General features: G+C 39.0%; 1 protein-coding gene across 1 annotated transcript in view; it reads left to right on the top strand.

The window, feature by feature from the left end:
- The window catches only part of Uggt2 (UDP-glucose glycoprotein glucosyltransferase 2), a 153194-nt gene that overhangs the window by 7578 nt on the left and 132978 nt on the right, over positions 1–12638 (top strand). The window contains exons 3-7 of the mRNA XM_031361024.1: positions 616–746; positions 1189–1301; positions 2255–2429; positions 5406–5502; positions 7723–7795. Of these exons, the coding sequence (XP_031216884.1) occupies positions 616–746; positions 1189–1301; positions 2255–2429; positions 5406–5502; positions 7723–7795 (589 nt within the window). The remainder of the gene's footprint in view (positions 1–615; positions 747–1188; positions 1302–2254; positions 2430–5405; positions 5503–7722; positions 7796–12638) is intronic.

Below are 12638 nucleotides of genomic sequence, written 5' to 3'. Positions count from 1 at the left end.
AGGAGGAGGAGGAAGAGGAGGAGGAAGAGGAGAAGGAGGACGAGGAGGAGGACGAGGAGGAGGAGGAGGAAGAGGAGGAGGACGAGGAGGAGGACGAGGAGGAGGACGAGGAGGAGGAGGAGGACAGACAAGAAAGACAGACTTAGGTAGCAAGCCTCTGAGCAGCTCTCTTCCATGGTCTCTCTGCTCCCGTTCCGGCCTCCAGGCTCCTGCCCAAACTCTTGTCCTGACTTCCCCTCATGAAGGACTGCGATCAGGATGTGTAAACTGAAACAAACCATTTCCTACCCAAGTTGCTTGAGTCATTGTGTTTTATCACAGAATAGTTTCCTAGAAATGCTAGGAAACTATTGTAAGCATATGTCTATAAGATATAAAAACCTGTAGGAAAACTCAAATAATTAGTAACTGTTGTATATTAGAAAAAATCAAAATTCCTAGGTTACTTACCTTAATTTCTTTGATATGCTATTAGTTTTGCAGTGGCATTGTCTTTCTTGTTTTAAGAGACTTTAAAAAAACTTAAGACTACTTTGACATTGAGTCAGTTGGCTCTATGGGTGGGATGTGCCAGTAAACTGAATGCGCAATGCTAACATCTTTTTCTTTGTGTAGAATCAGATTATTCTTACTACAACCTAATCCTGAAGAAAGCTGGGCAGTTCTTAGACAACATCCTCATTAATCTCCTAAAGTTTGCTTTCTCAATAAGAGCATACTCTCCAACTGTTCAGATGTTCCAACAGGTAAGAAGACCCAAGCTTTACGGAATGAAGATGCATATCATAATATGTGTTAAGCTATTTAAAGTGAACATCATTGATTCAAAGCAAATGTATATTTCATTCCATCACATGTTCATTGTTTTATTACCAGTTCTGTCATTGTTTATGGTTGAAAAAAAGAAATGTAGTCTACCTGGAGTTAGGAAAACATGAGGACATATTGCCACTGAAACTGCTTATAATAAAGATTTTACAGGAATAGAAAAAAACCTTGTATGCATGTATCTCCTAAGACAAGGTTTATTCTATTACATATTGCTTAAATTCTACTCAGAAAATATTTTGCCTTAATTAGAACAGTAACTACATAGTAAAAAATGAGTTATTTTAACCACAGTGACAGTTGAGGTTTAGAGCTATATTCTGATGATGGGCTACTGTAACAACGTCTTTGGGGTTCTAGGTTGCTGCTGCTGAGCCTCCACCAGATGGATGTGCTGCGTTTGTGGTCATACACGCAAAGCATACCTGTAAAATTAATGAAATTAAAAAGCTGCTGAATACGGCTGCTTCAAGGTAAAGTATTGTGGGGAGGATCAAGAGAGGTCATTTGTGGGGAGAGAGTTGGAATAGAAATTTCAGTATTCTGAGACATTGGGCAAGGTTATCTGATCATGTTTGTATCAGTGTTCGCACGAAGCCTTTTATTCTTTTAGCCCATTTTAAGGATAAGAAAAAAGTATGTTACAAGTAAGTTTGAGGACACTAGGAATGTTTTTCATTATCACTGTGGGAGGACGAGTCTGCCGTCCCTTGCTTCCTTGCATATTTATCAGACACTCCATGAAACTTCCCAAACATAATGGTTTAAAGTAGCAATGACTTTCTATGGAGTCGGAGCCCCGTTCGCCTGGTATCGTCCTGTTTGTACCTCAGAGGCTGAGAGGGGCGTGTAAGTGGTGGGAGCTAGCTTTACAAGTAAAGGTAGAGTTTACTACAGAGTGTGAATAATCCATCAGGTGCCTGGGAAATAAGTTGTCAGGACTGTTTGGAATGGTTGTATGAGCCTACAGAACTCCCTCCCGTGCTTCCTGAATCTGTCCACCTGTCCATCTGTCCACTTGTCCACCTGTCTACCTGTTCATAAAAACCCATTCATAGTTCTTAGTATTAAACACTAATTTTTAATGAAGATGTGCTTTTGTATGACCTTTTACATATTTGGAAACTATTTTCAGGGAATATGAACTGTAGTGAAAGTAGTTCTAATTAAATATAAATTTAATTCATCAAAATTATATTATTAAAATATTATTTTATTGACAGTGCACCATATTGGAAACAAACACATTTTTTAATAGTTTTGGATAAACCAAATTTCTTCTTTTTTATTTTTACTTTCCTATTTCTATAGTTATTAATAGTATGAATTCTTTGATAGCAGAAAATATCAAGTATCAGGGTGTATATCCAATACATTTGTTGATTCATAACTTCCTTTGAAGGTTTATATTTTGTTTTTATTTTAGGCCCAGGCCTTACCTGTTTGAAAGAGATCATAAGTTTCCCACAAACAGTGAGAACTTACCAGTGATTATTCTCTATGCAGAAATTGGTACAAGAGCATTTGCTGAATTTCATAGAGTATTGTCTAAGAAATCAAAAAATGGTAAAATCCTGTATGTTCTCCGCCACTATATTAAGGTACATGTTTGCATTGTTTTTTGTTTGTTTTACTAATATTAGTAATTAGTGTTTTTCTGACCCAGACAAAAGGTTTATCAATTTTATTCATCTTTTGCATAGAAGAAATCACTTTGATTTCCTGATTGTTTTGGTTGCTGCGACCTTCCCGTCTCAGCAGTGTTCTGCTCCATATCTGGAGGTCCTTTTCCGTCTCCTCTAGCTGTGTTTTTGTCATGCTCATCTGGTTTCTGAGTGACCCCTGGGTTGCTGGGTTTCTAGTTTTTCCTTTGGTGCTGCTATGACATTCACTGTTAAACATTCATAAGAACTGTTTTAGTTGAGCGCAGGCATTTTAGAACATCTTACTGGAGGAGAGATATGAACGGAACCTGGGCTGCACCAACCTTTCCCTTCTTGTCTCAGGATGCTAGATCCTGAGAGAATGTTGCAGTTATTCTAAGAATTACATTTAAAAAGCAGGCTAACAGCTGTGATACATAAACCATCTGGAGACTTGCCTATTCCATTAGGCATACTGAAATGTCTTTCCAGTCTCCTCTCTAGTCTCAATTTTTAAATTTTATTATATGATTTTAGTGAAATCAATGCTATTTACTAGAAATGAGAAAATCTTGTTAAATAATTTTAAAATTTTTAGTAAACTAGAATATAGATATTTTAAGTGTCTACAGTCCATAGGAAAGCACAGTGGAAGCCTAGGTCCACTGAATGCTAACATACTCAAGTCATTAGTTCATGGCCTCTAGGCTAAGCATTATTTACAAAGCAGTAAGATAGAAACAGTTCCTTTTTCAGAAACCTACATTTAGTGGCAGGCGGTGAAGAGCCTATAGTGCCTTGTATGTTTCAGTAGAAACAGGAAGTTAGGAGAGGATCATGTGATGGGAGGAGTGTGCAGACAACACAGTCTGTAGAGCTGATTCCTTTAAACTCAGAGTTCTCAATCACTCCTTTCTCTGCCAGAAGAGCAGCAGCACGCTATGCATGTAACTGTCCTGGGTGGAGCAACAGAGATCAGAGACACATTAGCAGAAACTGGATGGAGGAGATAAAAGTATATATTTATCTTAAGTTCACCATGGGATGCTAATATGTCCCCTAGAGGATATGCCCATCTATTGAAGCTCTGTCTTAAATTCTCTTGGAGAATATAACCAAAAATATACTTCTACTGGACCATATTGTCCATGAGGATGCTTTGTACCATTAAATAATAACCTTCTACTTAATGAATAGCATCTTCTAGGTTCACAGTAGCTGTCATGTAAATTGGTCAGCTTGTGATTTAAATGAAAATAGACTTCCCCGCGCTTCCTTTCCACAGATGCCCCCTCGAGGGAGAAGAAGAGGTAGAAAGATTTGTCTTAGCTCTTTTGGCTGCTTCAGTTTACACATCCAAGCCTATTAAACCACAATTCAATTTGATTTTAATACCTTTCAAAAGAAGAAAGTATATAGAAATTTAATAAACATTTTTTTTATTATGCAAGAGCCAATAGCTTTGTAATTTGTAGTACTGATAATAGAAACTGGTCGTGTGAAATTGTATTTCCTTCATGAACTCTGACAAGATGTGTGGTCTTACAACTTCCATTTCCCAAGCCACTAGCTGCCATGTTGTTTTGTGATAGCTGTATGAAACTGAAAACACTTGAAACCATTTCAGCTTTTTCTTCTCAGTGCTTTTTTTTTTCTAGATTTTATGTATATGAGTACACCATTGCTCTCTTCAGACACATCAGAAGAGGGCATCAGATTTCATTACAAATGGTTGTGAGCCACCATATGGTTGCTGGGAATTGAACTCAGGACCTCTGGAAGAACGGTTGGTGCTCTTAACCACTGAGCCATCTCTCCAGCCCCTCTCAGTACATTTGTAAATGACTCAGTTTCTACATGCTTTTGTTGCAGCGTTCCTGAGTTAAGTTTTAGTGTGAGCAATGGTTTTAAATGCTGTGTATCCAAAGGTCATTCATACGTGTTCTGATTTGGAAGTAAAACAGGCCAGGAGATAGGCGCTCTGCGATATACTTAATTTTAAGCTTAAGAAAAGCATTAGGGAAGATAAAAGAAGTATGCAGGCATATAGAACTGTCATTGCAAATTGTGTTAGGCAAAAACACATGGCTGCTTTTAAGAATGTAGTACATGCAGACTGATTAAAACCAGCTTCCTACCTGGAATAAAACCCAGGTGCTGCTTACAGCAGCTCACTCAGGCAGTAGGGGAGGAAGGAAACTTAGACGTCTTTCTATAGTCTATGTATTCATCTGTGTTGCCTCTTGCAAAATGAAACATGACTTGCCTTGCTTACTGAAGGAATCTGTAGGGATACATTTTATATTTGTCCCTTCCCAGAAGAAAATTAGCTACCAAAATTCTGATAATTTGAGTACTACAGATAGGTTATTAATTTGTGGCATTTGGAATACTTTAGTCATCAAGAGATCTGAAGAAAGATCTGGGCAGGGTTCCCAAAGTACTAAGCACTGAGTGCTTTATTGTCTGTCTGTCTGTCTCTAGTCTCAACATTTCATTGTTATTTTTGCTCATTTTCTGGTTGTCCTGGAACTAGCTACCTAACAAATGAGAAGAAAATGAGACTGAAGAATCATAGCTAAATTTCTATTAGGAAAGTTTCCTCAACAAAATTCTGGTTCTTTGATAGACTGTGTAGAAAATATAAGTGTTCCCTCCAAATTATAATATTTCATAGTGGCTAAAAGCTTTTTGTCTCCGGGGGGGGGGGGTCTGTAGCTTGGTGCTAGAGGACTTGCCAAGCACTTACAAGGCATTGGGTTCAAACCTTTGCATCTAGTAAATATGCACACACACACACATGCACACACATGTGCCTCTAGTATTAGTAATTTGCTATAGTATCCTAATATGGCATGGTGCAGTTATATAAATGTAAAGCAAGATACTTAACTAAATGTTTCTCCTTTTTCTAAAATAAATGTATTTGAACAGAAACCAAGCTCAAGAAAAATGTACTTATCTGGCTATGGTGTGGAGCTAGCAATTAAAGATACAGAATACAAAGCATTGGATGATATCCAAATTAAAAGTAAGGTTTTAAATGTTTAAATAAGGCTTCTTTCTTTTCTGTTCTTTGACATTTTTATTAATATATACAATGTATTTGGTCATGCTCACCTCCCCTCTCTCCCCAGCACATGTTCCTCTTAACTCTACATCCTTTGCCTTTTGTTTATAACCCACTGTATCCATCTGTTAGTGTTTCCCACATACACATGTATAAAGTGATTATTTTAATATAAATGCAAGCAGTGAATTAATCCAGTGGCTGTCCCCAATACCTTATGCTAGTCCTCAATAACCACACAGAGAAACCAATATTTATTTCAAGATATACCTCAATAGCTGAGTAGTTAAATGATCTATCTTAACCTCCTAAGCTAATCTGGCTACCTCCCATCCATCCCATAATACTTAGACGTTATTATTGATCTGGCTTTTGGGCTTCAGGTGCATTCCCACGATCTCTCTCCTGACCCCTTCTTCATGGGTCTAGGCCTTCCATCCTCATGGCAGGTCTGAAACTGAATCTCTCTTGCTCGTTCTCTCGCTCTCGCAGGTGGTAGACATCCCACACTATTCTCTACTCTGCCCAGCCATTGGGCAATCAGCATTTATTGGAAGGCAGAGAATAAATGGTAAGAACTGTTTACACAAACTTGAGACAGGAGATTCTTGATATAAATATGTAAAATTACAATGCTGTATCTAGACCGAAACAAGATATGAGGGCAGAGCGATCAGCATTTGTATAACACAAGGGTAAACTTTACAGTGTACAGAAACACCGCCTGCACACATGAGTGCAGTGCCATCTGCTAGGGTACGCTAGGCAACTTACTAATGGTCATTTCCCCTTAAAGAAAAGTGACAGTCACTCAGCAAGCCATCCATCACCGATAGCTGTGAGCTCAGGGTGAGACATGTTGGCACGTCTGACTGGCTTCCTCTTGTACGGGTGACTACAGGCTCCACACAGTTCCAGTGTGTGACAGCCGTGTCCTGTCCAGAGCTGAGGATTCCAGCACTCCTCATCTGCAGCTCTTACATTCTTCCCTCCTCCGCTCTGCACTGTCCACTGCTCCTGGAGGTGGTAGCGCTTTGATACAGATAGTCCATCTGTGGCAGAACACTCAGGACATTCTTTTAAAAACAAAACACCAAAAATAAAACTTGGTTAGTTTTTTTTAGGAATTCCATGGAGCATGCTTTGATGATATTCATCTCATTCCCCAACTCTTCCAGACATACACCTCCTTCTCTATGCACCCCAATTGTGTCCTCTTTAAAGAAAAAAAGAAGAGCAGTTTGTACTCCCAAGCATTCTGGATGTATGGCCTTCTACTGGAATAGCATCTACTTACACCCTAAAGGAAAGCACCCCGACATCCCAGCAGCTAGTTGCAGGTGGCGGTGCCTCCTTGGCAGGAGATTTAGAGTTTCTAGTCTGTCCAAGGTCTGCGTTTCCCTTCTAGCCCGTGCATTTCTGTGCCTTTGCTTGGAGACGATTTGCTTACTTTACTAAAGTTGTCCGTCTGTCTTCCTCATTTCCCATGAAATGTGGTATTTATCATTAGTGTCTTTTTCCTGACATCTATCCCAGCAGAAATCATGGTAGACAACAAATTTTATTTTATGTAGTGATTAATTGTCGCAGATATTTTGCTAGCTCCTGACTAAGTTTGAGTGAGAGTCCTGCATTTCTGCATATCGTTGGGACCCAGAGCTTCTGCACAGTGGGAGATGGCATAGCTGCTGTGTGATCCATGAGGAAGGGCAAGCCCTTCACCTCCCTTGTTCCACACCAGCCCTGTTTGCTAGAAGACAGGAAATGAGGACAACATAGCATGCCATTGTTTTGTGAGGTCATAAGTGTCTTTCTAAAGATTCTTTGGCTATTCAAGATTGCTTGAATTGTGCAAAAACTCTCATTTGTTAGGGTATGGATCTGTTATGAGACCTGAAACAAAAACAATTTGCTGTGGGTCCTATTTCTTATCATTTGGGTGTATAAAATAGAAAGTTGCTATAAAGTAATTTATATAACATTCATTATGGTTATGCATATGTAATGATCTAAGCCCATTTTTAAAAAGAGTACATATTTAGGATTATAGTAAATACACACGCATATATTAACCTTGTGCATGAAAGAAATGTGCATGAAAGGAAACAAATAGAATTCATTATATTGAGAGTTTCATGTTCTTTTCCCAGTCTACAAATATTTGTTTTTCCTTTAATGTAGCTATGACCGATACTGCTGTAGAAAATGAGGCTGAAGCAGATGAAGTTCAAGGATTTCTTTTTGGGAAACTGAAGTGAGTCTGAATAGAAATGAAATTGGTTTTATTTTGTACTTTTGCTTTGAAAGTAGTTCATTTGATATGCAATGTTGGCACATGCTCTCTCTCACATATACATATATATGTGTGTGTATACGTGTATATGTATGTGTGTGTATATGTGTGTATATACATGTATGTGTATGTGTGTGTATATGTGTATATATATATGTGTGTGTGCATATATATATACACAAACTGTATTAGTTTTCAGTTTCTATTATTAGGATAAAATACTATGTCAAAAAGCAACTTAGGGAGGAAAGAGCTTATTTGGCTTATCCTTCCACATCATTGTTTATCACTGAAGGAAGTCAGGACAGGGGTTCAAACAGGGCAGGGACCTGGAGGCACAAGCTGATGGAGGGGTGCTGCATACTGGCTTGCTCCCCATGGCTTGCTCAGCCTGCTTTCTTGTAGATCCTAGGACCTCCAGCCCAGGGATGGAACCACCCACAATGGGCTGGGCCCTCCCCCACTAATCACTGATTTTAAAAAATGCTTACATCTGGATTTTATAGAGCCATTCTCTTAATTGAGGCTCCCTCCTCTCGGATGACTTTAGTTTCTGTTAAGTTGACATAAAACTAGCAAGGACACATACAATTTTATACGTACATCATTGTGTTTATTTATTAAAGAAATTACAGACAGTCAGTATCAAAAAGAAAAGAAAACAGACAACAAAACCACCAAAATGTCTAATCATCATGAATGCCAACTGGGAGATGACTGTGGTTGCCGTCATGCCTTGGCATGTATGACTGTGGTTGCCGTCATGCCTTGGCATGTATGACTGTGGTTGCCGTCATGCCTTGGCATGTATGACTATGGTTGCCGTCATGCCTTGGCATGTGTGACTGTGGTTGCCATCATGCCTTGGCATGTATGACTGTGGTTGCCATCATGCCTTGGCATGTGTGACTATGGTTGCCATCATGCCTTGGCATGTGTGACTGTGGTTGCCATCATGCCTTGGCATGTGTGACTGTGGTTGCCATCATGCCTTGGCATGTATGTTTCCAGCCTTCCTGCACATATTCTAGCGATAAAGTGACTGCCTATGCAGTGTTTTGTTTGCACGGTGGAGCTGTGTTGTGCACCTGCCTTACATAGTGAGAGAGCGCACCCTGCATGGGACCCTGAGTCCTTCCCTCATTGCTACTGAGTCTTTCCATGTGCTTACTCAGGCACATTTCCACTTTGTGTTGGTGCAGCTTTCAGGAAAAATGTAACAAGTCAAGATACTTGTAATTCTTTAATTTTCATACATATTTGTAAGTTTACCTCCTAAAATTTACTACCACATCCACACTAGAATGTGAATGTTTCTGTTTTTAGAACTGTACTAACAACATACTGTTTTTAATTTTTTTTTGTCAATGCATAAAATGATTCTTTTCTTTAAAATTATTTCAGTAGACTGACATATTTTGTAGTTTTAATTCAGGAACAGTCAGCTTTTGGTAGTTTGCTGCAATGTTTAGCTTCCTTCTGTATCCTTATTGTACTTTAAGTTTCTGTTCTTTCTTTTTTTGTTTTGTTTTTTTGAGACAGGGTTTCTCTGTGTAGCCCTGGCTATCTTGTCCCTCACTCTGTAGACCAGGCTGGCTTCCAACTCGGAAATCTGCCTGCCTCTCCCTCCCAAGTGCTGGGATTAAAGGCGTGTGCTACCACCGCCCGGCTGAGTTTCTGTTCTTAAATGCTTATTCCTGACCTTTACTTTTCTTCTTGAGATATTTTTGCTAGTTTTTGAAACATTTTTCATCTATTGAATTATGTACTATTGGTGTTTAGTTTCTTATTAACGTTAAAATTGAAATATATTCAATTTACTGTTGTGTCTAAATTGACAGTTTGAATTTTACTTCTAATATGGTAGGGCATCCCTACCATATTTGGAACTTTTGACAACTTGTGTTTAGTTCACAGTTAAAAGTGTATTTCTCCCCTTTTAATCTGAAAAAAAAAAGGTCCTATAAACAAAGCCTCAAATTTTATAGAATTAGCTAAACCTAATTCTAAATCAACACAATAAAACAGTGAATCAGTTATCAAATGTGTGAAACCCTGTGGCCTTTTCATTCAGTCCTACACTGTTCTGCTGCGATGAGACAAGGTGGTCATGAAAACAAAAGAAAGCAGTGTTTGGTACTTAAGAGTTTCAGAGGTTCAGTCCATTCTCTCCATGGCAGGGAGCATGGCAGCAGGCCGGTGTGGTGCTAGAGACATAGCTGAGAGCCACACTGATCTATAGGCAGAGAGAGAGAGAGAGAGAGAGAGAGAGAGAGAGAGACAGAGAGAGAGACAGAGAGAGAGACAGAGAGAGAGACAGAGAGAGAGGGAGAAAGGGAGGGAGGGGGAAGGAGGAAGAGAGAGAGAGAGAGAGAGCGAGCATGAGGGAGCAACACTGGGCTTGGCATGGGCTTTTGAAATACCAAAGCACCAGTGACAAACCTCCTCCTGTAAGGCCACAGCTACTCAAGCAAGGCCTCCCCTCACCTCCTAACCCTTCTCAAGTAGTGGCACTCCCATTGCATGTGCTTAGTGGTGACTAAGCATTCGAATATATGAGCCTGTGGGGGCCTTTCTTGTTCACACCACACCCACTATTCATGTGCACCTGTGGTGCTGCCTCCTTCTGAATTTCAGTTGTTGCATACTGGAATGTGTGTATGAATTATAGTTGTTACATACTGGAATGTATGTATGTACATACATTTGTAAGTATGATATGTGCAAAAATTTGAAACTTAAAGGCTATATTGTAATAATAAAATCTTAACAACAGTTTATAATAATTAACACTGAATAAATGTTTATTACAAATTAAGACAAGAAAGGATTGGGCAGTGCCTCAGTGGGTAAGGATTGCTCACTGACCAAGCATGAGGACCTGAATTCCAATCCCATTTTACCCATGGAAAAGCCAGGCAGGCCCACACAGGCTTTCTGTAACCCAGTGCTGTGGGGGCAGGGTATAAAGGAGTACTGGATCTAACTGGCTGTCAGCCTAGGCCCAGGCCTAAACAGACCTGTCAAGGAGAAAGGCCGACTGAGAGAGCAAAAGATGTGATGTCTTGGTGGCCTCCATATGTGTGCACCCTTGCACACATATGTTTACCACATACATATACCACACATGTATGCTCTACCCCACACATGTTCAAAAGATGACTTTTAAAATAAATGTTCTATTAATAATGTGAGCCAATAACTTAAAATAGTTTATAATACTTAACACAGACTTAATGGTTTAAAAAAATCATGAATAATCTTGAAGAAATTTACGTTCTATAAGAGAATATTTTACCCAAATTTTCTTGTCCTAGATTGCCCTTTTAACACCTAGTCTTAATTTTTATGTTAATATATTCATATGAGTAGCCTTTCAATAATTAAAAATAGGCCTCTCCATTTTTTGCCGTTCTGTTTGGAGATAATGACGAGGCTGTGAACTCCTCTGTGTATTCTCATGCATAAGGCTAGCCATGATGCAACGTGTACATACTCTAAACACAAGAAAGGAAATTTTTATGAGTCCTTTATGCAGGCAAAATTAAAAGACTGTTTTTATTAACACTATTAGCTCCTAATATTACAAATATACTTAAGACACTGAAGTTGCTGATCTTGTTGACTAAGATAATGATAGAGAACAAGAATAACATTTCTGGATACGATGCTACATTAGGGAGATAACTGGATTCTATTTTTAGCATTTAGCCACACAAAGTCCTAGTTAATACATCTTACAAATAAATAAGTAAAATACTTATTAAATTGATAACAATATGGCTTTATTCCATTTCTCAACTGGGTTGTAATATGTTGAAATCTATACTTCCTTTAATTTTGTATATAACTTTATGTGGGAACAAGTTGCATGCCTTCAAATATCTTTTGGAATTCTAAATTATTTTATAAAAGGGGAAATATTCACAGAGTTCTTCTATAGCAACTCAGTTTCTGTTTTCAAAACAAAAATTCTTTGAAGTATTATATGATTTAGTACATATGTTGCTTGGAATTGGTACAAAAACAATCAGTATAAACTATTGTTCTAAGAGCTGGGTAGACAGTTCAGTCTGGAAAATGCTTGCTGAGCAAACATATGGACCTGAACTCAGTTTTCAGGAGTACGAACACCTGGTGTGGCATCACACACTTCTGGTCCAGGCACTGGAGAGGCTGTCACAAGACATCCCTGGAGCTCACCGGGTACTACTTGGTAAGATCCAGGACCGGCTCATACCTTGTCTCAAAGCAAACAAACAGCTATCACAACTACACACACACACCTGCACATAGCACACACGCATGTGTCCAAATCTACACACACACACCTGTACATAGCACACACACATGTGTCCAAATCTACACACACGCACCTGCAAATAGCACACATGCATGTGTCCAAATCTACACACATGCATGTGTTTATACACAAAATGCTATTGTGACTAGATATAAATACAGTTTGTACTAGTATGAGTGCTAATTGGAGTCACATACTGTATAGTTGAAACTAGGAGAAATTAATTTGCTTCTAGTTCTGGGGGAGAGAAGTCTACATGGCTCTCTTACTTCTGTGTCTGTCTTTGATTTCAAATTTCCCTCCTCTCAGGAAGGATACCAGCATTGGGATAGAGCTCTTTGCAACCAACATGACCTCTTCTTCAACCAATTCCATCTGCACAAATCCTCTTACCAAATAAAGCCACACTCACAGGGTCACGTGGTGATGGAGTCTCTTACCAAATAAAGCCACGCTCACAGGGCCACGTGGTGATGGAGTCTCTTACCAAATAAAGCCACG

The sequence above is a fragment of the Mastomys coucha genome, unplaced genomic scaffold, assembly GCF_008632895.1.
Source record: "Mastomys coucha isolate ucsf_1 unplaced genomic scaffold, UCSF_Mcou_1 pScaffold9, whole genome shotgun sequence".
In the NCBI taxonomy this organism is placed as follows: Eukaryota; Metazoa; Chordata; class Mammalia; order Rodentia; family Muridae; genus Mastomys; species Mastomys coucha.
This window is presented reverse-complemented; position numbering and strand designations above follow the sequence as displayed.